This window comes from Mytilus edulis, chromosome 2 (assembly GCF_963676685.1).
Source record: "Mytilus edulis chromosome 2, xbMytEdul2.2, whole genome shotgun sequence".
Taxonomy (NCBI): Eukaryota; Metazoa; Mollusca; class Bivalvia; order Mytilida; family Mytilidae; genus Mytilus; species Mytilus edulis.
The window spans coordinates 105,979,653-106,007,449 of NC_092345.1; the positions used below are offsets into that span (position 1 = coordinate 105,979,653).

The 27,797-nt window shown below is 30.3% G+C and overlaps 2 protein-coding genes across 5 annotated transcripts in view; one reads left to right on the forward strand and one right to left on the reverse strand.

Annotated features, from left to right (window-relative positions):
* LOC139513832 (natural resistance-associated macrophage protein 2-like) lies at window positions 1–25,167 on the reverse strand. 4 transcript variants are annotated; one of them, XM_071302671.1, is made up of 15 exons: window positions 25,021–25,161; window positions 23,649–23,842; window positions 20,631–20,753; window positions 20,007–20,172; window positions 18,944–19,004; window positions 16,537–16,675; window positions 15,914–16,069; window positions 14,542–14,700; window positions 14,148–14,195; window positions 13,337–13,369; window positions 12,834–12,953; window positions 11,224–11,447; window positions 10,015–10,171; window positions 8,943–8,993; window positions 1–2,060 (listed from the first exon to the last, which is right to left on the reverse strand). In XM_071302671.1, exons 2-15 carry the CDS (start codon window positions 23,826–23,828, stop codon window positions 1,956–1,958), a joined length of 1,722 nt encoding a protein of 573 aa, XP_071158772.1. In that variant the 5' UTR covers window positions 23,829–23,842; window positions 25,021–25,161; the 3' UTR covers window positions 1–1,955. The 4 variants fall into 4 exon arrangements, with proteins under 4 accessions (XP_071158772.1, XP_071158774.1, XP_071158775.1 ...); XM_071302672.1 differs by lacking the exon at window positions 1–2,060 and adding an exon at window positions 6,844–7,809 and having other exon boundaries at window positions 25,021–25,167; XM_071302673.1 differs by lacking the exons at window positions 23,649–23,842; window positions 25,021–25,161 and adding an exon at window positions 23,250–23,271.
* Window positions 25,152–27,797, forward strand: part of LOC139513834 (proteasome activator complex subunit 3-like) — a 21,199-nt gene continuing 18,553 nt past the window's right edge. Inside the window, exon 1 of the mRNA XM_071302677.1 lies at window positions 25,152–25,299. Within this exon, the coding sequence (XP_071158778.1) occupies window positions 25,246–25,299 (54 nt within the window). The 5' untranslated portion in view covers window positions 25,152–25,245. The remainder of the gene's footprint in view (window positions 25,300–27,797) is intronic.

Genomic DNA, 27,797 nt, shown 5'->3' on the forward strand with positions numbered 1-27,797 from the left:
CAAAATATAATTTTATTTCTTAGAAATATTTTAACAAGTAACATTTGTGAATATGGTATAACATAAAATTTATAAAAGTAAAGACACTTTACTTTTAAATATATAGTATATCATGTATATTTTATATTAAAATAAGAATAATAAAAATGCCAGTTTTACAATTTTTTGAAAATTCAATTAAAAAAAAGAAACATTTGTAAGTTTATACTTTTAGTCTGATATTAAGACAAGAATTAAGAAAATTAAGACCTCTTGACAATAGAATAACTTATATGTAATGTTTCCACCATCTAAATCTACTAATGCACCTTGTCTAATTATTGCCTAAAAATCAGATTCTGTTCATGTGTAATAAGTGTGGACACACAAACTTGTCTCTCCTAAATATTTAGTTGGATAAACATATTTGTCTAATAAGAAAACACTTAAAACTAATACAATCACCAAAACATATTTATTTTATTCAACAACAATATTGCACTCACTGTAACATTTCTATCATAAAGCTATCTCAGTGACAGTCCTTGTTTATTACTACCAGATGTCCAATGAATCTTCAGGTAGATAAACTGCATTTAAAACATGTTACTTCATAATGAAGAGTAAAATACAGTTACATCATAATATTGTCAAATTTTAATTTCATAGTCTAAAATTTGTTAAAAAAAGTTTACCAGGGTAAATTATCCAAGATTTCTCCAAAAAACTCATTTAAACAGACGTGATTTATTGTTATATGTTGTACTGTATATTTTTTAGAGAAGACTTAAATGAACTGAATTGTGGTGTCACTTATATTCATAATCCACTGTTTTAGTGATTGCAATCCCTCCTATGTACAATTTTTTTCTTTTTCTATAGTCTCACCACATATAATTACATTAACATGTCAATCTGTCACCTTACAAACACATTTATATATTAAAATATCATGGCTAAGTCAACTGTAAAATATTTAATGTCAATGTCAAAAGACACTTATATGAGCCCTTATAGAGGCATCTAAAGGCAAATTTGGTAAGTCTCTGTGTTTCATTTAACTTTCTACATTTTACTAAAAGCACTTGAATATTATAAAGAAGTCAAGCATTGCGTTATATTTCATAACGATCTGTAATGGGTCAAGGTATATATATACAAACAATATGTAATATCGCTATTTTGTGTATTTTCTTTTATTAATCTTTGAGATAATTTTTAGAGATTAAAAATTATTGCTAGTAATAAAAGGCCTGTTTTCTTAGTTGACTCTTCATCTTCAGCAATAAAACATTTTGTAGCGGTAATGTCTAAGTGTTGCAAGCGATAACATTATACTTTTATCATTTTTACAAACATCAATTTAAATGATTACTTCACACACTGTCAGGTTTTTTTTTTTATTTGATATATTGTACCACAAAAATTAAGAAACATTTACAAAAGTAAATAATCTTGTTTCTCAAAACTCAAGACATATACACATTTATAAATAAACAGTAGCCCTGAAACTGTTGAATATGCCCTTAAGACTTCATATTAAAAGGTTCACATAATTTATTTTTAAAGTAAATCACAAATATATAAATTATAAAAAAAATTCTCAATGGTACAAAATTATAAATTTGTTCAACAATATCTGAATATTTATAACGTAAGTAGTAATGTAAATTGATTAAAAGACATCAATTGATTTGAGTATTTTACTTCCAGTTCACACAGTTAAATAACTTATTTAATTTCAGTGTAGTCGTCTTCTTTCATGAAATGAAACTGCACATCAGATTCTCAAGTATGCCATCATGACTCTGTATGTGAAATACATCAAATAGACAGTAAGACACTAAATCCTTAGTTGAATAGTTTTAACTCTTCTAAAGTACTTATAAATCTGTACTGTTATATAGTACCTAGAAACCCAGATTGTTGACACAGATATGTGGTATAACATTGAAAGATCACTGGTTATAGTTATTTCATTCCTGTATATTCAACCCTCGTTCCCCACTCAGTTCAAAGTCCACTTCATCTTGAAATTCTTCATATGTATCATTTGGCACTGTTCTTAAGAATGATGGACACTGAAACAGACAAATATTATGTAAGATTAATTAATTCATTCTTATTGCTTAAAATGTCCAGTGACCATGGGAAGGAATAAAAGGGAATCTCTCAGGAGTTATAGTAACAAGTTTGAGCTTTCTAAAAAGCTATGGACTGCTTCGCTCTATCCTAATTTAAGGAAATATGTGTGCATGTGGTTGTTGAATAGTATTGGAAATGTGGTATTTTTAGATATTGATTAATATAAAATGGATGTACTTTAAGAGTCAGTGCGATATACACCCATGCTTTTCAGTAAATGTTTTATATAACTTGTATGAAATTAAAACAATTATAAATAGACACGACTCTTGAGGTGTACCTAGATTGTAAGAAGTTATAAAATACAGATAATGCATTTTTGTAAACATTGCATAGGAACATTGTTTAGCAAAGCAATAGTGCAAATTGCAGAGTAAAAAAGCAAATAAACACACATTAATAATTGATATTTTAATATTGAATTTATCTGTGAAATATATGCATAGAAAAAGCGAACATGAATTAATGACAGTTGATTGAAACTGAAATACACATAGTTATTTCCAGCATTTGAAGTCTTATCCCGTCCGAGAAAAGTCTGTCAATCTTTACTGTAAATTCAGAAATTATTGCGTGCATTTATTATTGCAATTTTGTCATTTAATACTTAAATGCAATTTTGACAAAAAATCTTGTTTCATTCATATCAAATATTTCAAAATGCGAGTTTAAATAATTGCGTTTACAACTCTGACGCATTTTTCGCAATAATAAAAACCTCCAATAATTTCTGAATTTACAGTATCTCATTTAAGCCAATAGCTGTAGCTGTATCTCAGTCGCATCATAATGCAACCAATCAGAATCTATCATGTGATAAGTTATTAATTCAAGATGGTGTGTATGTTAACAGAAACTAATAGCTCTGCACTGTGAAGCGAAGCTACTAGGAGTTAAAACATTGAAAGGAAAGAGATCTTTCTTTGTAAGGGAAAATCTATAATATAAAACTTAACCTTCATTTTGTCAAGTGACAACATCAAATTTGAAAAGCATTGGTTCAGTGGTTTACAAGTAATTGCACAGAAATGTCATAAAGTGCTATTTTCTAATTAAATTGTGCACCATAACTCTTGAAAAGTAAAATTAAAAATCTTCAATACCAAAATCTACCTCCATTTGTCAACAGTAAAATGAGAAAGGCATTGCCCAAACGGTTCATAAGTTATTTCTTTGAAACAGGTGACAGCCACCCCCCAAATAACATATAAAAGAGAGATAACTATGTATTGTTTTGTTGTCACACCACTAGCCCAAATTAATGACAGGTCGAACATTCATTAACTTGTATAATCTCATCAAATAGTTAAGGTATACATGCCCTAGACTGCATTTCAGTGTTGATGTTGGCCTCATGTTTTATTGTTTTTTTCATGCTTATTTTTGATTTTTTTTTCAAGAAGCATTTTGAAAGATTATCTTACTATATGATCTTAATTGTTGAAGAAAGGTAGATGTTTGTCCTCTAATCTTTTTTGTTTGGAGAAAGGTGTCATTTTCAGTTATTTCAGATATGGATGAAAACTTTTAACAGATGATGTATTTCTTATACCAATCTTTTATTTCAAATTATAATAAAAAGACTCAGATAGCTATTAAATAGACTAAAGACTATAAAAATTGACAAATAGCAATGAAAGACGTTTATTTTGGCATCAAAACAATCACCAGTAGAATGTCACATAATATGTAAATGTAGGTAACAATCTAACAGTCTAAGAAATAAGACAACAATAATAATATGAGTATATGATATGATAATCCAACATTAAATGTAAAATGACCTTTAATTTTAAATAATTTAATATTATCTACATTATTGCTTTCCGTATTCCTGATGAGTTTCAGTAAATTATCCAAAAGTCAAACTTTACATCCAACACAATCAGCAAAAAAAAAATTCACTATACCTACAAACACACATGAGCACAATTTTTCAAAAACTTTAATCTGAAGCAGGACAGACAGACTGATGAACAGACAAATGAACAAACGATTGAACAGACCAAAAAAACATAATGCCCCTATGTGGGGCATAAAAATCAAAGGCCAAAAGAAGTAGGTTCAATAAGGTCCAAAAATAGCCCTTATTTGCAGTTAAAACTTAAAATTTAATTACCATTACCATTACCAGAATGGATAAGAGCCATATTATATAGGTTCCGTAATAAGTCGCAATTAACACTCAGAATTTGACATCCCTGACTTTCAATGAAAATAGGTTCAATTTCCTTTATGGATTGGAAACAGCTGGAGACAGCTGACAAGCAAGATCTTTTAACTTTGTGTTTGTTATAACAAATTACCTTTAATATTTAGTTTGTTATAACAAATTACCTTTAATATTTAGTTTGTTGTAACAAATTACCTTTAATATTTAGTTTGTTGTAACAAATTACCTTTAATATTTAGTTTGTTGTAACACATTACCTTTAATATTTAGTTTGTTGTAACACATTACCTTTAATATTTAGTTTGTTGTAACACATTACCTTTAATATTTAGTTTGTTGTAACACATTACCTTTAATATTTAGTTTGTTGTAACACATTACCTTTAATATTTAGTTTGTTGTAACAAATTACCTTTAATATTTAGTTTGTTGTAACACATTACCTTTAATATTTAGTTTGTTATAACAAATTACCTTTAATATTTAGTTTGTTGTAACAAATTACCTTTAATATTTAGTTTGTTAAACCCTGTGCTATAGTTTTAACAAATTACCTTTATTTAATATTTAGTTTGTTATAACGAATTACCTTTAATATTTAGTTTGTTAAACCCTGTGCTATAGTTATAACAAATAACCTTTAATATTTAGTTTGTTAAACCCTGTGCTATAGTTATAACAAATTACCTTTAATATTTAGTTTGTTAAACCTTGTGCTATAGGTTTTTGGGGCCTAAATTGGGTTGACTCTAAAAATGATTTTGTTAACTTTCACAAAAATTTCTATTTTTGGCATATTCAGAACTTATAAACACCCATTGCAGATATCACATTCATGTCACATCAGGTTGAAAGCCTCTTAGATCTCTTTAATTAAAAAGGGGAATATAAAAATAATAACGTTGAAACCATTTAGTTGGCACAATTTAAGCTGAAGATGCAAATATTCTATATCTTAGAGAATAAAATAAAATTAATGTCCAGTCAAATGAAAATGATAACAAATTATTACATAAATGTATAAATTTTTAAATGCAAAAAAAAAGTACAAGCTGTAAAAAATATGTCAATACAAAAAAGCAGATCTGATAAGTATACATTTACAAAACAAAGCATGGAAGTATGTAAATATGACTTAGGTGTCTATATGTATTGCACTTACTCTATAAAATATTTTATATACAAATATCATTAATACACAGTGAAAGTTTACCACTTGTTTAAACTAGTGTTCTAGCTAAGTTTTCAAAGGGCTTTCAATGCCACAAATAACATAAATTACTTTATTACTACAAAACAAAATCTTCATACTAATGCCTTCATAACATCTGGGACTAAAACATGGTCCCAGATAACTTACCCAAACAAACTCATATATATATACACTTTCATGAATTAAAAATTGTCTCCTCAAGGCTTAATCTAAAACTGAAGAAAAAAATATACAAAAGCTAGGACAGTGGCATGCATTTATCTGTAAAAATCTAAGGCTTTCTTTACTTTTGACTGTGAATAATCAATATTCCAGATGAATGTTTACCTATAAGATCACCTCATACCCAGTAAAGTCAATGTTGATGGTCATAACCTGGATAATAGGATGTCTGCACCTAATCCAATTATACATTACCCAAAAAAATACAATTTGTCAATGAACAAACTGATGAGTCAAACAAGATTTTGAACAATTATGTCATGTATTTTGATCACACAACAACTGGGAACCTGTTTTAGAGAACTTCAATTTGAAAATAGAAACTGTCTTGACAAACAGCTCTTTCTATATTGGTGTTGTGCATGATATTACACTAGCTAGAACACTAATTTATACAAAGACACATAAATATATTAAAAAACTAATAAATTAGCACCTAATGTTGTTGCAACTACTCTTACAATACTTATAGATTAAATCAACAATTTAAAAATTTTCATAAATATCATTTTACACTTCTGATCTTAGCATTTCAGTCAGAAACCTGTTAAGCTGCTAAATTGTTTGTACTTTTTAATATCACTATTACATTTTAACAAATATAAATATAATATATGTATAAATATCATAGCATTACATAATATTTTAATAAATATAAATATAATATACATATAAATAATATAGCATTGCAATCTTTATATCATTCTTTATTTGTCTGTAACAAATGGCACAATATAAGTAAAACTGGTACCCTCAAGGTGTATAAATTGTCTCATTGGCACTCATACCACATCTTCCTATTTCTACATACAATTTCTGTATAATTCAGAAAAATACCATAGTTGCGTTTAAATTAATTGTATTTTCATAATTTCTATTATTTCAAAATTTATTTTGTACTAATTTGAAAACGAACAAAAACCAGCAATATAGCAGTCTTTAGAAACAAATGTACAGTACATGGACTTAAAAATTCCTCATCTACATCATTTTGCGATATATTTCATATAAAAACACATATTTTTAAAAGGTTATTGCTGGATTTTAACAAACCATGCAGAATAGCTTATGTTTTTTTTTGTTTATTTGGTCATAATTTTGCCTTCAGTTGTTTTCTTTTTCACACAATTTGTATTTGAGTAGAGAGCAGTTCTTAAATAACAGGTACACTACATGTTTCTATGCCCAATATAATGTTTAATAAATCTTGATATGTAGTGGAGACAGTTATTAATGTGTCAGTCTTGAACATTTAAAAACTTGAAAAATAATATTCTCAAAATAAAATTGAGAATGAAAAGAACTACTGTAGTACATTTTGTAATTAAATTAACTTGAGAATGCCTGTGTTACATTTATTTCGAATATTTCTTCTTTGAGTTTTATCGCCGTCATGTCAACATATGATATTACAAAGCAAGCTTTCAAACAAAAATGAAGTTTCTTATCTAGAGTTAAAAAAGAGCAAAATACAATTTTAAGTCAGCTAATGTTCCATACTTCAAATGTCTGGATGGCATCAATTTTTAAAAGCCATGTTGTTTTTTTTCTCAGTGACTGAAATCTTTTTTTGACCTGAAGGTCATCTTATTGTAATATCAGAGAAATATCCTATGCAAAACATCATCTTTAAATCTTCAAAAAGTCATAAAGTCATCTTGTTGGAATGTCCGAAAAATATCACATGTAAAACATCCTCTTTCAATCCTCAAAAGGCAATCTTATTGTAATGCCAAAGAAATATCACACGTAAAATATCATCTTTGGGTCTTTGGATCATCTGAAGGTCATCTTATTTAAAGGTCATAAAAAATATCACAAAATAAAACATTTGTATTTTCTTGGATCTTTAAAACATCTTTTCTTTCAACAGATGCATCAGACAAAATGACATATTCAAAAGTAAAGCCATCAATCTTAGAACTATTCTATCACACACAGTTATCACAAGTAGATCTTCCTTGTATCTTCTCATAATAATAAAGTGTCATAGCAAATATCAGAATGTAGAATATTGTAGATCTGAACGAGATTCTGAGAGGAGAAGTTGGTATCGTGGATAAAATCTGCGTAGTAGCTGTAGGATAGAAAAAGTATAACAGGGTAAGGTTATTTGCAGGGGTGTTTTGGAAGACAGAAGGATTATTATGGATTTCAATATTCTATAGAAACAATACATATAAGTACCTGGTATGATACTTGTAAATTATGAACTTCTCCAAGTCTCTAGATGATGTCCCTACTTGCATATAATGTTATAAAGGGCACAACTTGGGAAAAATAAAAGTGACGCTAGTATTGTGTATAAGTTTTATAACATTTGGTTGAGACAAACTTAAGTTAGAGGACAGAAACGAAAAATTCAGCAATTTTACCATTTGTAAACGGGAACTCTAGAATGGTTAAAATGATGACACCAAAATTTAAACTCGATCTGTGTTTTGTGGTAATAAACAATTTGTATAAGTTAAGTAATATTAAAGTTGAGACAAACTAAAGTTCGAGGACAGAAACCAACTTTGGGATGTCTGTATGAACAGACGAACAAGGGTAGTCCTTAATGCCCTTTGAGGGGGTATACAAATTGGTTGAAGGGTTCAAAAGTCATTGTAAGGAAATAAGAGCCAGTTCCTACTCAACCAAAGACAACTACTAAACCACTAAAAGAATTTTGACCTCCATTTTGTCATCAGTAACAACATATTAAAATTTGATAAGAATTTGTTGAACTTTTCAAAAGTTGGTGAACAAAATTGACATAAAGTGCCATATTGTATTTGATTCCTATCAGACCAAATCTCGAAAAAAATATAACTGTAAAAGTGAAAATCAAATATTGAACATAACAACCATTTGTCCGACATCAGAAACAAACTTTTAATAGGGCAAGCATTGAACAGTTTTACATAACTCCAGTTTCATAACTTACCCCCTATTCTATTTGTAAAATCAACATATGCATCTCAAACCAACTCAAACATAATCAAAAGACAACAGTGTAAACAGAAAAGAACCATGTCTGCTACCATTCCTCCATTATTCCAAATTAAAGGTTGGTAATTCTATCTTCTAGGACTAATATAAATTCTAAATAATATAAAACATGTACATGCAATTCTCCTTTTAGTATGTAAAACCTTTGCCATTTAGTGATGATGTATATTAATCTGTGATTTATAAAAATATGTATGTGATATTCTATTTACTTACTGGTATTCTAGAAAATATTTCTATTTCCATGGTAACAAAACAATGCCATACCTGAAATAATTAATAGTAATACAAATGTTTTATATAAAAACAAGGTGATATAGTATGTATGGTTGCCAATGAAATCAATATCCCTAAACATGCTAAAAACAAAAGGACAATCAAATCAAATCAAATGTATAAATGGCTCCAAAAATTTCAGTATTCAGAAATCTTGGCAAAAGGCATTGAATAAAATACTAAGGAGTATCAGATTCAATATATCATTCATAGAGTCTTTACTAAGCCCCTCTGCATTTTTGTGTCTGCCCCAAGTCAGGAACCTCTTGTCTTTGCTAGTTTTGTAAAACTTGGTTCATTTGTATGTTTTGGAGTTTATTGCATTGTGGCATCAATTTCACTGAACAAGTATACACTAATGTTTATTGGCAAGCTGAAGCCGGCCTTGGGATGCAGGATTTTCAAATTAAGTTGAAGAGCCATTTGTGGCTATTTTATAGCCTTTGGTAAGGTTGTTATTTCTTTGACAAATTCCCTGTTTCCATTCTTTATTCCATCAACAAAAAAAAGGTTGAGTCAGTTTCCCAAAAATAAATATGTTTGTGGTACAATTCATTATTATTCAATAAATGAAACTTACTCATAAAATAATTTTAAAGATAAATATATATATATAGCAAAAGTAAATAAACACGGTGTACAGAATGTATATAATTAAAACAAATTAAATTCGCAAACTACATTTCACATCAAATAATAACAGTTCGTTAAAATATTGTCACTAGCGCTTTCATGACTTCTGGCAATCTTCAGGCGACGTTTTAACAATGTCCTTGACGACACTGCCGTTGGTAACGTTTATTACGCTACAATAACGGTAAGAGCGCTTTCATGCACCTGGCAATCTTCAGGCGACATTTTAACAATGTCCTTGACGACACTGCCATTGGTAACGTTTACTACGTTACAATAACGGTAAGGGGAGTCAAGGACATTGTTAAAACGTCGCCTGAAGATTGCCAGAAGGCATGAAAGCACTTGTGACAATATAAATATACGTTAGATTACTTACCAGATACAAAACAAATCCAAAATAGAGGAGAATAAGTACCGCCACACCCAGGTATATAGCCCAATGGTGGGGTAACTCTTGTATATACACTGCCACAAAATACATATTAATTCCTATTACAACTAATGCCAAAACACCAGATATTATCTTCATCACTCTACAAAATATAAAGAAATAGGTCATAGAAAATAATTCCTTCCACTACTGCTGTCAAAACACCAGATATTATCTTCATTACACTACAAAATAAAAAGAAATAGGTCATAGAAAATAATTCCTTCCACAACTGCCACCAAAACACCAGATATTATCTTCATTACACTACAAAATAAAAAGAAATAGGTCATAGAAAATAATTCCTTCCACAACTGTCTCCATAACACCAGATATTATCTTCATTACACTACAAAATAAAAATAAATGTTTAATTCTTTTAAATGAACACCAATGTTTTTTTGTTTTTTTTAATGAAATAGAAACACCATCTTGTCACTCAAATTACCACAAATTGAAACAATTAAATGACTTTTGGACAAAGCAAAGAATAGTGAAAGTAAAGCCCCCAACTTCAAACTTTATCTGTGTTTGGTGGTTATAAGTATTATTTAAATGTTTTAGTTGTTGAGTAAAGTTAGAATGCGGAAATTGCAAATTTGCCAAAATGTATTTATTTAAAAAGGGACATAACTAGAGAATAGCAAAAGTGATGCCACCCATATTCAAACTTGATCTACTGTTGGTGGTAATAAGCATTGTGCATGAGTTTAAGAACATTTGGTTGTGGCAAAGTAAAGAAAGAGTGTGGAAAAGTAAAATTTGACAATTTTTCCATTAATAAAGGGACGTAACTCAAGACGGTAAAAGTGATGCCACACATATTCGTACTTGAATAAGTTTCATAACATTTGGTTGAGGAAAAAGTAAGTTAGAAAACAAAAACTAATTTTGGGAAGCATGGACAGACAAATGGAGGTACAGATGGACAAGTTAATGCCCTCTTTATGTGTTTCCAATACATGTATTTCATTTTATTTTCTGTAATTTGTTTACTTAATAGCTTTAAAGCATCATAGTTCTTTTACACTGTTGTTTGACATGTAAATTTCTATTATATCATATCACGCTGAAGTATCTACATAAAATATTTACCAGCATATAAATCTATTTATATATTAAAAATCACCAGCATTTTCACCTCTTCGTACTTACATCCCATTTTTAAAATCTCCCATGATATTTGTAGAACTTGTGAAAGCTAAGATTGGTATCAGTGCAAACGGTAACTGTAGACTCATCAGTACATTGAGAAGATCGTTCATACCACTTAACTGTTCTATACCCTCGTATATAGATATAAATATGGTTGGAGCAATGGCAATAGTTCTAGTCAATAAAACTCTCTGCCATCTTTTCCATTTTAAATTTAGGAAACCCTGAAAAGAAATATATAAGAAATTTTTATTAAGTTTTAAACAAAAAAAATATCTTTGGTCTCATGTGGATAGTTGTCTAACTGGAAATTATACCATATCTTATGCTTTTATCATAGCCTGACAAGGGTCAGGAAACAGTCATATTTGCCAGTCATGTCCTAAACTGAAAGTATTTGTCCTAAATGAGTAATTGGGATTTAGGACAAATTTTATTTTTTAACAGAAATAATTTTGGATATTTCATTGACTCAATGTTTGAAATCAGCTTTCTTAATCACCATTTTGCACTTGTGATGACTTGTTTTTGTTTATAATCCTTTTCCTGTAATAAAACTGCCACTCCAGTATAGTTTGTTAATCCTGAGGGCTCTCCTAATAACTACATCATGGCCTCCGGGAAACATTGGCTAATGATCACTAATTACTTTTTACCTGTGTTTTTAATTCACACCTGACATTGATCACAAGCTCAGAATAATATCTTAAAGAAATTAAAATTCTCTGACAAATGTATTCATTATCTAATTACTTTTTAGCAAAGACAATCATCAATTCTTATTTAAAAATTAAACCTTATTTTAATATATATGTAGAAAAAACATATTTGTTTCACGAGTAACAGTGGCTAGCTATTGCTTTATTTACTAGGTAAAGCGAGAAGTTGTCTTCAGGGAATTAAATATTTAATCATAAAATGCAAATTGATTTCTTCATGCTACAGTAAACACTTTTAAAGGTAATAAATTAAAAAGCCGGTGATTTCCTGTCAATTTGATAAACAAAACGAATCCCAGAAATGAATCCGGAATTTCCGTAGTTTAATATTATCGTAAACTTCCGGTTTTAATTTTGTCAAAAGATTGTCAAAATATTTTTGTCAAAAGAAACAGTAGCAATGTCTGAGAAATAAACCATTTTGAGTCATTAAAATCATTTCTATTTTAAACTGTTGCATTCCCTAAACTGTTCTTGAGGGTTTTTAGAAAAATGGTAAGAAATTTACTTGAAGTAAATGCGATGCAACAGCAATTCAAGTCCGTTGATGCTATGAATCTAGTTTGACAATGATGACAATTTGAAAAGGGGCACCAACTTTAAATATTCTCAAAATGACCGAAATTGTGTGAGAAAATTTCCGGATCCTTGATTATAGGTATGCTGCAAGCAAAAAGAATAGACATTAAAGTGAATAAAATCTAATAGTTTGGTACACAGGTTGCCAATATAAACTTTGTACCAAATATCAAGTAGTCTAATTTGTAGCTGCTAACAAAAATGTTACAAGAAAAAAATATTATCAAAAATGCCTATAAATAATTAAGATCACTTCTCCTCTGACCTGTTCAATCAAAGTTAAGGTAATAACCACAACAAACAAAATATTACCTCCATAACAAACTGTCCTGTGTAGGTTCCTGTCATGGTAGAACTTTGACCTGCTGCTAAAATTCCTACAGCCCATATATACATTGCTGCTATCCCAAATTGACATCCCAAAAACACACCCTAAAATCAAGAAGTATGCTGTCTTAAAATACAAACTACTGATATGAATAAATATATACACAAATTTTGGTTGGTTTAAATTTTCATTGCTGGTTTATTTTAGGCTATCTAACTGCATGATTTCCTCCAATCTGACACTAAAAATTGGTAATTTCATGTATTTTGACTCCTGGCTACCCTCTTTCAATTTCTTGGAGAAAAAAGTTCATTTCATGGTGTTTACAAATTCTGCCAAACAACTGATTCTTTTTTTTTAAAAGTTGTATCCATAGTAAGTTTATGCTAACATTGTTTTTACTTTACATTGTAGAGAAAAATGTGATTCAATACTTGGAAAAGGGAGCTTTCATTGCTCAAACGGTAAAGATATTACTTATACATACCCCTCTATAAATATCAACTTGGACCTCTGTTACCTAAAATGGATGAAATATTTATAGCTGAAGTTTCATCTTACATAGTATACTCTACAGAACTAATCTATACATTAGCGTTAAATTAAGGACATAATAGAAACAAAAGAGAATGGTGTTAAGTGGTTGCTCACATCCATGTCATTTGGTCTCTGGTGGAAAATTGTCTCATTGTCAGTCATAGCATCTTTTTTTTTTACTAAATTTTATTAATGCATCTTTCACCTATCAATACTAGACACATCGCTTCTTTAATGTAAAAAAAAACATGATGATAAAAGTTTTGAAAGGATAAATTTTTGGGAATAGTTATATACATTGGGAATAGTTATATACCTACATGAATTGCGCCTGATAAATATAATTTTAACATTATTTCTTCAGGAGGTAGCATTTACTAAACCAAAGTTTTCATGCTGCTATATTGTTTGAGACTGTCATAAGTTTATTGATGATTTTTCACTGCTAGGAGATATAAATCTATACAATTATTCCTGTTGGTAGAAAATAAAGAAAAAGACAATACCATGGACAGCAACATTGCAAATTAATCGGCTGGACCATGACACAGAGGACAGTCTGTCAAAAAGATTGTCAAACAGATATGTATAGATAACCTTATAGAAAATATCGTATCAAACTAACCTGAGCAAAAAACTTCAAAAATCTTCAATATCAAACTTAACTGCCATTTTTCATGAGAAATAACATCAAAATTTGTAAAGGATTAACTTTTTTGTATTCAAGACAATAACCAACTTATATCATTGTTCATACTTACATTAAATAAATATGCATAAGGATTCCCTTCTGCTAAACATTTATTGTACTGAAAGTAAAATTTTAGTTTATTAATCCTTTATCTATTAGCTACATATACATATTGTATTATATTTTTCATATTCTTTTAATTTTCAGGGGTACCATTGACACTGACTTGTGAATCTTTTGTCTTTATGCATAAAACATAATAATAAATCTAAATCTATCAATGTTTAAAAGTTAGTTAAATTTTACATTTGAAATTATGCTTATGTTTCATATTCTATTCTATAAAAATTTGTAAAAGAAATTTTTCATGTAAAAACATTTCAACTATGACTTAACACTAAAGCTTAAGAAATAACTAAAATCAAGTTTCTTGTGGTAAAGTAAGTAGGACAACTAATACTCACTATATCTTCAGGACGTCGGCCATAGAAACCTTCAGCAAAAACTGACGTAACAAAGACATTAATGATGAATGAGACAAGTAAGGCGATGGCAGCTTCTATAAAGAAATATTTGTTGGCTTCACTCACTTCTTCTTTCTTTGTTCTGTCTACATCTCGAGACTAAAATTATAACAGTATAAAATAAACAGGCATTCCTTAACTGCTTTTCCTACTTCAAGTGAAAAGTTGACAACTGTAGAAACAGACTATCACATCCTAATTTAATGTTGTTCATGTTGTTTATAGAGCTGGTAAATTTAAATAAGATCCATGTCAACTTATTGATCCTTTGAGTAAACTTATTTTTTTAAGGTTATTAATTTAACACCATATCAAAATCTTAAAATTTTGTTTTTCAAAAAAGAAAACATAACTAAATATATATGTATAGTTACGAGTACTCATGATCCTACATCCTATTGTTATAGTTCTTTACTTAAAGTTTGGCATTGCACAATGCCATTCATTTCTCAGATTGTTTATGTCGTCTTTGCACTTAATCTATTGGATGTGTACTGATTGCTACTTTTAAGTCTTAGAGAACAAGATTTATCTATTTGTGTATCTTACGGATCTTTTGAGTTAAGGAATTTGAAACTGATTATTTTGTTTGTATGTTGAACTGTTACACCACATTCTTAGAGAACAGGGAAGAGTCAAGGGCCCAAAAATAGGTTTAGAGTGCCTGTCCAAATTCAGTAGCATTTTACTCAGTAGCTACCTTTGCTTCATGCCTAAATTTGATTTTTATATTGCACAATTATAAATTAGCAGCAAGTTTTTTCGTTTGAAATATTTCCAATTTTTTTATCTGGCCTATACTAACTGACTATATGGTATGGGTTATTTTCATTGTTGAAAGCCAGATTGTAACCTATAATTGCTTACATCCACATATTTTGATCTCTGGTTGATAATTGTCTCATTGGCAATCATACCACATCTTCTTAATTTGATATAAAGTTTCACAAATGCATCAAAAAGTTTATAAGACTTGTGTAAATGCTATACACTGAATTATTTATAAAAATGTATGGAAAATTATTAAGATTTATCACTGTTTATAGGCTGAAAGGGAATTTGCCAAAGTGATTTTTGTTTACCCAAAGGTAAATTATTTACTTTTGATATATATCAGGGAGTACAAGTACATACAATTTACATGAGAAAGAAGTGGTTTCCATAAAGATAAATGCTCCATTATTTGTCTATTTTAAATGCCCAAATTTTACGATCACAACTGATATGATTTGTGTAGAAAATTTATCATATATATGTAAGTGGACATGCAGAAAATTGAAATGATGTTTACCTGTAATCATGTACAACCTACCTTGACAAGAGCAGAATGAAGGTATATATTATGTGGCATAATTATAGCACCAATGATTCCTACAGCTTGTAAAATTTGTTTGGGTCCACAATCTGCACAGCCTGGTACAAAAAGTCCCTTTAATAGGGCAGGCTGGTCTGGAGCAACCACCACATACTGTAAAAGAAATTAATAATAAATCAAAGCATTCTTTTGGCTTGTAATATTTGTTTGGGTCCATGATATGCACAGCCTGGTACAAAAAGCCCCTTTAATAGTGAAGGCTGGTCTGGGGTGTAATGCATGATGGAAATTTATATACCTTACAATCATTACATTGGCCAAATATATGAGCCCTATTGCTTATAGTATCTGAGATATGGCGACCACACAATCTTATCATTGACAAAGGAAGCATGAAAATCAGGTCAAACTCAAATGAACCCTAACAAATGAACAGGTTCATCCTACAATTACTCAATAAGCCAAATATAGTTCCTCATTTACTATATGCAAGGTATTCACTTTGTTGAATTTATTCCTATCACACTTAATAACTGACAACCAAGCTAGACCTAGTCACTTATCCTACTTGCTAATTATCTGGATTAAGCATAAATAAGTACAATATTTTTGAAACATACCTCATAACCAAATGTTACTGCCATCACTGTAATGAGGAATGTGAAGAAGAATTCTAATTTACGTAATCCAAATTTGTCCAAAAACAGGAATGTAAAAGTGTCAAAAATTGTGATCAATACACCAGCATACAATGGTATTCTAAAACATACAAAAAACATGGTCATGATATCAATTCAATACAATTTTATCTTTGCAACAATAACGTTTTAAAGCATCAAAATATATAAACATCCAAAACCACCCAATGATAACTTTAGTATTTCTTGATTAAAAAAAAAATACTATAAGTTGATAATCTGTTATGTGATAAACAATTTATATTTTTATTCAAATCATTTGGACAAAATGAGTCTCTGTCAAAAAGATCGCAATCAAAGAGCAGAATGCTCTGAGGGATACGATTGCCATATAGTTTTCATTGACACATGTATAGCAGTTCTGCTAACTTTTCATTAAGCAAATTTGTGAGATTTGGCCAAAATCGAAAAGATCAAAGAGGAAAAAAATTGATCCCAGGATACTGCTGCAAAAAAGCATGAACATGTGTGAGTCTCACGCATTTTTGGCAGCCCTGGCCTTGATAGTCCAAATAATTATGACGTCTTGGAAGGCTATTATATTTTTTTTCTTTGAAGCCTTAATTATGACGTCTTGAAAGGCTATTATATTTTTTTTTTCTTTGACGCCTTACTTCGACGTACAGCTGGATAGTATTATTTTCAAAACTAATTCAACGGCACATGTAAAGGTAATATAAATCTGAATAGTCACTCAACTTTAAAAATAGCTAATCCCGGATACAAGTGTACGAGCAATGTACTTATTGTGTTTTATTTGTGTGCTATCAATTCCAAGTTTACTTTCCACAGCAGTCACTGAGAGAGAGAGAAGGTATTTCACTTCATAGTTCGAGATTACTCTGATGTCCCACGGCTGATTTGCCAGACAAGCTGGGACCGTGGGGGACTTTTATGCTAGTATACTTAAATTACAAACTTAAATAGTCCCAGTCCCATATATTATATCAAGTATTATTGGATGCCGAATTGAATTTTAAATAGGTGCCGATTTGACTAGATGCCGATTTAACCAGGTGCAGATTTGACTTTTTCTATGGGTGCCAATTTGACCAGGTGCCGATTTGACTTGTACCCAGTAATCTCGAACTAATCACTTTGTATCTTATCACCGTTAATTCTAGGAGGAACCCCATTTCTAACTCTTTATTTATTAATTTCCCTTGGGTCAGTAGGCATGAATCCTTCCGTACACACTCCTCTGTTTAAATTGAGATCGTTCTTATATAATACGACGTTTATCGACATCTAACGAGTTAATTTTTTCTTGACGATTTTGACGGGAAATACTTCTGAAAGGGAGACAACTCGAAACGATAATATGGAAGACTCCATTTCAGCTAAAGGGGTGTTATAGGTAAAACTTCATTGATTTAAATTTAAATGATGCATATGATTTTAAATTATGCAACAACAATATTAAACCCTCAATACCAAGCAGACATAGAAAGAATCCAATGAGTTTCAAATTAATTAATAAGCATGGAATCCAGAACAACCACTCAATCTGATACCCCTTGAAATCAAGAGAACTATACGCATGCGCATTAATACATAAACAAACCCGCGACTTGCAATTTTGGAACAAGAACGTTTATTTAATTTATGATATAATGAATGAGTCTCAATTTCTTCATGAGAGTACAGTATCAGTTTCATAACGGTAAAATATAGAAAACTCCACTTCAGTTCTTATGACAGAAATAGAATTATCGGAATTCAAAGACAAAGAACTCTCGCATTTATCAAAACTGGGGAATTCCCTCTGACGTGTTTCTAAATTTATAAAAACACTAAATATAAATACTGCTTAATTCTGATTTTCCGTGTTGTTAAAAACACGCATATAAGTCAAGGGAAAAATCAAACAGGAAGATTATGAGTCAACGGTAAAAGTCTACAGATTGCTTAAAAGCAATCGTATCCCAAAAATGAATAATAGATAATGTAGAAATGGCTTCAAAAGAAATAATTTTGGGGTTCTTCATTGTAGAGTTATTGCACCTTTACTTTCTTTTTTTATATTAATGGTTTTCCCTTGATTTCTTTTTTGAACTGGCTGGTTTTGTGCACTTGCTTGAAGAATGAAGACATATAAATGGACATGGATGCCACATTTGTGGACACCAGATTTACTCTTAAAACTGCCAACTTTATTGGGTAAAAGTAAACCTGCCATTGATGATTTGAGACAAACATTTGGTGAAGTGAAAAACTATTACTGACTTTAAGTGAGAAAAAAGTATTCAAACATTATTTTGATGAACTGATTCAGTCTGAATATCTTAACATGCTTTGATAGTGATAATAATTATATTCTATAACTTACTTTCCATTAGACAGTAAATAAAATGCAATGGCTGTTCCTATAACTTCTTGCATATCAGAACCTAAAACAAATAAAGACTGAAAATGTTTTACATATACTGAGGTTCAATATCAGCGACATATATTAGACAATAGGAGAGCTCCATTGGGAAGTCAACATCTTTTCTAATCATAAACTGTGGATTCATAATTATTCATGGGATACCAATTTTCAAAGATTCTGTGGGTTAAGGTGCATCACAATTTAAATATTCAACAAATTTCAATTTTCTATCGGCTAGCATGCAAACATCGGTCAATTTTCTATCGGCTAGCATGCAAACATCGGTCAATTTTCTATCGGCTAGCATGCAAACATCGGTCAATTTTCTATCGGCTAGCATGCAAACATCGGCAAATCCATCAATTTTCTATAGGCTAGCATGCAAACATCGGCAAATCCATCAATTTTCTATCGGCTAGCATGCAAACATCGGCAAATCCATCAATTTTCTATCGGCTAGCATGCAAACATCGGCAAATCCACAAAATCAAATATCCACGAAATCCTTTTTTTCTTCAATCCACAAAAATTGTTATCCATGATAATAGATGAATTAACAGTATACTGAAAAGTTGGAAATTTTACAGGGCATTTACCTTCTTCAATTTCACAATAAAATTAGAATAATCCATCTGCTTAAATTTTTTCTATCTAAATGGACAAAAAACAATTAAATCTCATCATTATGATTTTTTTTGCACCAGAAATCATGCAATTATATGATAAAATTTAAACTTTGCAATTTTCGATCTGTAACCTGGATGAGATGTAATTTCCCAGAAGGGAGATAATTCAAAATATTTTCTTTGGGTTCTTGATTTAAATAATAATAAGGGATCGCATTAATTTTGTAATTAGCTCAGGTCATGTCAATACCACTTAAACTTATTTCTCTTTCAATCAATCAACAATATAAAGCAATAAACAGTGGCTATGAAATCATTGAAACTTTGACTGGTAGAGTAGGTCATAAGTTGGCTGGAAAGACCTCTTTAGGCAATAATATAATATAAAACTTTACCTATAATGGCTATCTCTATCATTACCCATAAGATAATACGAGGAACTTTAGCATATTTTTTATAGCAAATTTCTGCCAAGTGAAAGCCTGTCACAACTCCTAATCTGGCAGAAAGACGTTGCATCAACAATCCCAGAAATGTGGCAGACATTAACACCCATAACAACTGTAAAGCAATAGAAACAAATATTTATCTTTAAGAATAGAATATGTTTATTTAAAAAAACTACATGTAAAACAATCAATAGAGTTTTTAAGACAATAAGAAAATCACATTTTCAAGGGTTTTAATTCTTAAAAGAAAGTCAAATTGAAGGTTCTTGTAAATTGAAATGATTCATAAGTGGTGAGATATAATCAATGTACATATTTCATCTGTTTATCTAATAATTGCTGATACTTCAAAGTTCATGATGAATATATGAGCAAATTAATAGTTTCTTTGAATTATGCTCTTATTTAAATAACCTTTTATTTAAACCATTAACAGTTAAGATCTGTAAAAGGTGGCCTTCTAGCCACAGAACTACAAGAGAAACTAGTCTTCATATAAAATTATAATCATATGTTGTGAGCCAAGAAAAGAAAGGATGATCAACCAAGGGAGATAATCATAAAACTTACTTTAAATCTGGCAACAGAACCAGCTTGTAAATCTGATTCTATATTCCCAGGGTCAAGGTATGCTATACTCATCAGGAAACCAGGGCCTGTGAAAGCCCACAACTTTCTAAAGCTAAAACGTGTCTACAAAAAAGAGCATATATATAGGGGGAGGGTTGAGATCTCATAAACATGTTTAACCCTGCCGCATTTTTTCGCCTGTCCCAAGTCAGGAGCCACTGGCTTTTGTTAGCCTTGTATTATTTTTAATTTTAGTTTCTTGTGTATACTTTGGAGTTTAGTATGGCGTTCATTATCACTGAACTAGTATATATATTTATTTAGGGGCCAGCTGAAGGACGCCTCTGGGTGCGGGAATTTCTCCCTGCATTGAACACCTATTGGTGAACTTCTGCTGTTGTCTGTTCTATGGTCAGGTTGTTGTCTCTTTGACACATTCCCCAAGTCCATTCTCAATTTTATATTTATAAAATATTAGATGATGTCTTTTTTTTCTGGTGTCAAAGGTTTGATAGATTACTGCCACATTCAAAATAACATTTAATATATATATATATATCAATAGTTCTGTAAGTTTAAACTTATATACAATGTACCCAATTAACGATATAAGTTATCCAGAAATGTAACTCTAATGGATCTTATCATGTCTTTTTAATTTGTGCTGACCATATCTATTATCAATAAATAGTAAAAAATGTCATTAGGACCTAGATGAGGATGATCCAACAAGATAAATAAAGTAAAAGCAGGATAAAAAACATCCTTAATTTGATATAAGTGTGTACATGTCTTATATCCTACTTAATTAACATTGATTTCAATTATTTTATTACATATATTTTTTAAAATATGTTATCATTATACTTGAATTTCAGGACATAACACTTTTTTTATTAATGTATGCTGATGATATGATTTTGATGTCAGAATCAATCCAAGGCTTACAAAATATGTTAAATACTTTATCTGGTTATACTGAGAAATGGGGTCTTTCAGTTAACACCAAAAAAACAAAGATAGTAGTTTTTCGTAAAGGTGGGAAAATTAGTCTTACTGAGATATGGATTTATAATGGTAAACCATTAGATATTGTAGATCATTTTTGTTATCTGGGTGTGTTATTTCATTATAATTGTAAATTTTATATTACTCAAAACCACTGTGCTGAACAAGGCAGGAAAGCTGAGTTTAGTATGAGGAAAAAGGCATTATCCTTATACCTGAACACTGTTACTTCTATAAGTTCATTTGACACTTATATATGTATGTAGTATTTTAATGTATGGTTGTGAAGTTTGGGGTGTTCATAGAGCACCAAATGTAGAAAAAGTTCATTTGGACTATTGTAAAACATTACTAGGTGTCAAGAGGTCCACTTCTAATGTAATGGTATATTATGAATTAGGAAGATTTCCATTGTTATATGAGCGAAATTTTAGGATGCTCAAATTATGGACTAAAATTCACGGTAGTGAAAATTGTATTATAAAGTCTTGTTACAAAGAACTAGTAGCAAATAGCAATAAATGTAAAAACTGGGCAACTTGTATTTAAACAATTTTATATGATCTTGGTATGAATTATTATTGGGACAACCAATGGGTACTTTGCTTGGATAGTTCATTTTTACAATTAACAAACAACGAATATATGATCAAGCTAAACAAGAGTTGCATTTCACGCTTGAAACATCACCAAAGTGTAGATTATATAAGTATATTGTGTCAAATGTAGAATTATAATTTTATTTACAAAAATGTATTCCTGTAATAGCTCGTAAATGGATAACGAGAATTCGCCTATCCTCACATAATCTATGCATTGAAACTGGTCGTTTTTATGGAATAAGTAGAAATAGTAGAATGTGTATTATGTGTGATAAAAATGTAGTAGAGGATGAATTTCATTTTATTTTACAATGTACAAATTATAATGATATACGTAAAAAGTTTATCAAGAAATATTATTGGACTAGACCATCAACTTATAAATTAATACAATTGTTTTCTGTTGAAAACACTAAGGAACTCTGTAATTTAGGAAAGTACTTACTCTATGCATTTAAGTGCAGGAATAATATTTAAGACCTATGTTTATTATATGTAGTCTGAAACTCACAAACTGTATAATATGTAACTGATATTTCTGACGTTTGTTATTTATGTGTATGTTAATGCTATACAACTTGTAAACTGTATATTTATGCATATTATACCGATAAACTGTATTGTTTAAGGTAAATAAAGAATAGAATCCTGAATATGCATCAGACACAAAGAAATTAAAATCAATCAAATGTTTTCAAAGAACAAATAACACAATTGCTGTAGTTTGAAAACAAAATAAAGAAATCAATCTTAAAAATTTGAGCATATAGACTTTTGAAATCAATGGTAAAACTCTTCAAATCAGTTTACTTTATACATAGAACTTCTATTGGAAAATATTCAATAAGTCTGGACAAATTTTGTGGTGGAACATTTATTCAGATAAGTGTTTTCTGCACACTTGCCTGAAGAACATCAGGTATTGGGATTTTCCCTTTACCTGAAGAACATCAGGTATTTGGAATATCTGTTACCTGAGGAACATCAGGTATTGGGATTTCCCCTTTACCTGAGGAACATCAGGTATTTGGATTATCTCTCACCCAAGGAACATCTGGTATTGGGATTTTCTCTTACCTGAGGAACATCAGGTATTGGAATGTTCTCTTACCTGAGGAACTGAGGAACATCAGGCATTATAATTTTCTCTTACCTGAGGAACATCAGGTATTGGGATTTTCTATTACCTGAGGAACATCAGGTATTGGAATTTTCTGCACTCTTACCTGAGGAACATAAGGTATTGGATTTTTCTCTTACCTGAGGAGAACATCAGGTATTTGGATTTGCTGTACACTTACCTGGGGAACATCAGTTATTAGAATTTTCTCTTACCTGAGGAACATCAGGTATTGGGATTTACTGTACACTTACCTGGGGAACATCAGTTATTAGAATTTTCTCTTACCTGAGGAACATCAGGTATTTGGATTTTCTGGTCAAAGTATGTTGATGCCACAGAACTAAAGTGTTGTTTCTCCTCTTCTCCTTCCTGTTGAACATCTCCATTAGCAGAATCATTCTTCTCCATTACATCTCCATTCCCAGGATCAGTCTTCTCAATCACTTCTGATGAATCTGCCATCATCTATTACATCAGATCTAAATTAGAAGAAAAAAATGTCATTCCCTACTGTGTTCAGTGATTAAAGTTAAAATTTAGGCATAGTAGCAAACAGCTTAAGTTTTGTAGCCAATATATATAGTTCTATACAAAAAAAAGTTGAAATTGAAGTAGCCCACACTGAATTTTAGGGGCCATTGGCGAGTGGGCCCTGCTAATTTTAAACCCTTGACTATTACATCTGCATCCAAGATAACTTTAAAACTAGATATATGGATGATGCCCCATTCTGCTCTGCCTTCTGCACCCAGTATTGTTCCTCAAACTTTATATTTGACAAACAGTGCATTTAAAGTATGCCTGCAACCTCTTATTTTAGAGGTTTTCATAAACATCCAAGCAATGTGTTCTCACTGGAGCTGAAAAGCTAACACATAAACAAGTTTATCTTTCATACATGTGGTCATTATAACAATAAAAAGTATTAAATTAAAAATGGATAACAATTGCAAAAAAAGGCTTCAATAAAAATAAAATTTAATTACCTTTTTAAAGAGTAATTAATTAAAACTTAGAAATGTAATTTACTACAATTAATTTCGAACTGTGATAAAATACAAGTACTTTAGAAATGTATTTAATTATGAAATTAAACGAATACTTTTGCAACTTAATCATTTACAATTACAATGGCTTTTGAAAGTCAATTAGTTACAATTACAATTTTAATTAATTACAATTACTTTTGCAACTCAATTAATTACAGTTTTGAATACGAATTATTTTTGCAATGTAAATAATTACTTTAGAAATAAAGTCGATAATTAATTACAATTTCAATTAATTCAGAAATTATTTTCTGTATACAAAACTGATTATTATTATTAATGTCAACCTGTCAGAATGTAGTGTGTAGTGATGTCCGGTAATAGGTGAACATTGCATAAAACAAAATCATATGAAAGTCAAAATAATGAAATTAAAAATTCACATGTAGGGGCCTATCTAAAACTATTAATACATCAATGACAAATACACTCCGTTTAAACCTGATGAACTAGCGTGAAGTGTTAAGTACTAATGTCCTTATGACCAAAAATTTTTACTATACAAATCCTTGTTATGACTGACAGTCATGATACGACACTCAAAATAAAAATAAAAATACATGATAATTTGTAATTTGTCTTTTGATACCATTAAAACATAACAATACCTGAATAGCTGAATTTAAATCACTATATTACATGTTGTCGAGATTTTTACTAGGTAGCAGCGCCAGTTGAATGCAGGATCTACCTTTGTACATGCAGACGGGCACCTGATCGGGTGATATAATAATTACCTCCCCTTAATTAACTCTTTCAAGAGAAGGCCGAAAAAGTCCTTAACTCATCTGAGACCGCATTGGGCGCTCAGAAAACATATTTCTCAGAACAAAATGCCAACTGATGGTAAAAAATCTGCAAAACAAAGGGAAGAATTGGACAAAAAGGTTGTATTAATTTGTGAACTTTCAATATTTTATAACATTTTGTCAAATTAGTCGACAGTTTGATCAAATTATTAAAATTTCTGTCTACAAACTGAACAGCTGAAGCTTATAAATTTTCATCATTTTTAGAGAAAGATGAGTTTTGCTACTAAGTGACCCTTACCACTGCTACAACACTGAAAATTCCCAAGATCCCACTCAATTTGACTATGTTTTTATTTTTCAGAACATCAAATTCAGTGATCTGGAAGGATTCTTCTCTATGTCTATGCATATGCCCTGGCTAGCCCCCCCCCAAAAAAAAAAAATCAATGGGCCAATTTTAGAATTATCAGACCATGTTGTTGAATAAGTACACCATAGGTTTATAGCAAAAAACTTGAAAATGTATATTATAGCAAAGTCTAAAGAGGTACTTGCCCCTAACTTGGTATGAGTTTATATAGGATCTGCTTACCCTTCCAAAGCACCTGAGATCACCCCCAGTTTTTGTTAAGTTCGTGTTGCTTAGTCTTTAGTTTTCTATGTTGTGTTTTGTGTACTATTATTTGTCTGTTTTTTTAGCCATGGCGTTGTCAGTTTATTTTCTATCTACGAGTTTGACTCTCTGGTACAAATGTATCTTTCGCCCCTCTTTTAAGAATGACAATCATGAAATTTAAAATCACTCAGAAATTATAAATTTTAGTTGCCTACAGAAGAAGTTATTAGATAATTCATAAAAAAAGGTTAAATATTGTAAATAACATTTTGTTCTTTTAATATGGCAAGAGTCATAAAATTCATTATTATTTTATGGTTTTGACTAAAATCTTTACATTTAGACATATTTTGCATGACTGTTGGACCAAATACCGACTGTAAACATACCTTTTTATATGTAGCCTTATAGGACACACAAAACTACCAGCCAACATTGTAACTTAGACTGGACCTGTCTGTCCCTTTTCTGGATAACCAAATTGCGTACATGACATGAAAGCAGGTCAATATCAACTCTAGCTTGTGTGAATTTATGTAGGGTTTCCCCTGGGTCAATTATTTTTTTCGCCACCTCTTTTGCCAAAACAATATATTTTTTGCCACTTTATTATCTTTTTTCGCCAAGTAAGACAAATATATTTTTTTTCCAGCCCCCCTAAATAAGAGTTTGACCCATTGCTGTCTATGATTATTCTCTCAAACTTGTTTTAGAGTCTACATTGTAATGAATAAATACTAAACATTTACCTTTTAAAAAAAAGAACTTTATAAGGAAAATGATTATATTTTGAACAACTTTAAAAGAAGGGGGCCCACTTACTTTAAAAAATAAAGAAGATATATGACCTGCAATATAAAAAGTTCTTGGATACCTGAAAGATGTACAGTTTTTTGGGAAAGTTTCTTCAAAATTGAAAACATTTTCTCTTTTGTACCAAGAAGTGTTTTTTACAATTTTGTCACTTGAAATTGATTCTTCATGTAAGGTGTAGTCATTAAATTGAAGGGTTACTCTCATTCGAGGGGTTGTTCTCAAACTTTTGAATAGATTTCTTCATAACGACTGTTTTCTTTTCTAGACCATCATAAAAATGTAAAACTATGCTTGAAACATGTGTCACTGATACGACTTTAAAGTACCCACTCAAATCAATTATCGATATCAAAGTTAAATGATTAAGTTTAAATCAGAGACCTTTATTGCTTTTGTACATTTTTCGTCATAACATTTTTTTTTCTTTTCTGGACTATCATTAAAAGAAGGGTAGTATCATCAAAATTTTGCTTCAAACACGTGCATCGCAAAGTGGCAAATAATCCTTTATGTAACATGTGACAGGCGCCATTTCACCATACCATTTTATCATATAATTCAATCAACACCTTTATTAATTAGTCCAGTGTTCTCCCCAGGCCGTTTTAGCGTCGCGGTACCGCGACGCTATATTTTTTCACCGTGATGGTATAATAATTCCCGCGACGCTATAATTATTTTAAAGATGCTATTTTACTTGTCCTCAATTTTGAACTTTCATCTATTATCGATTATGATCATAAAAATTATATCACCTTTAATTGTAATCCCTTTAAGTCGGACACTAAAGGCAATTAAGAGATTGAATAGCCAGGTGTTAATTGCCCTCAGGGTGATAACTGTTTGGATGCGAATATCCCAAGCTGACACTTGTGACATGACTAAATTAATACCACGTGTCAATCACCAATTTCGACATGGAAAAATGCAGTCACAAAAACAATTCGAAATCTATGTTTTGTATTACGAAATTTCAAAGATTAAAACGATTTTTTATTTTTTAAAAGGTCGTTTATTTGTGCAACTCTCCAAAAAATACTTTCTTTCTCTTCCGGTAATACGAGAGCGAGAATTTTGGTTTTGAGCTAAAATAAGTTTTATACTTCTTTAAAAAGTGGTCATAATTGGCTTAAGTTTATGTTTAATTCATTTAATGCATTAAAAGCGTCTTATTCATTCACAATCTCTTGTCAAACAATGT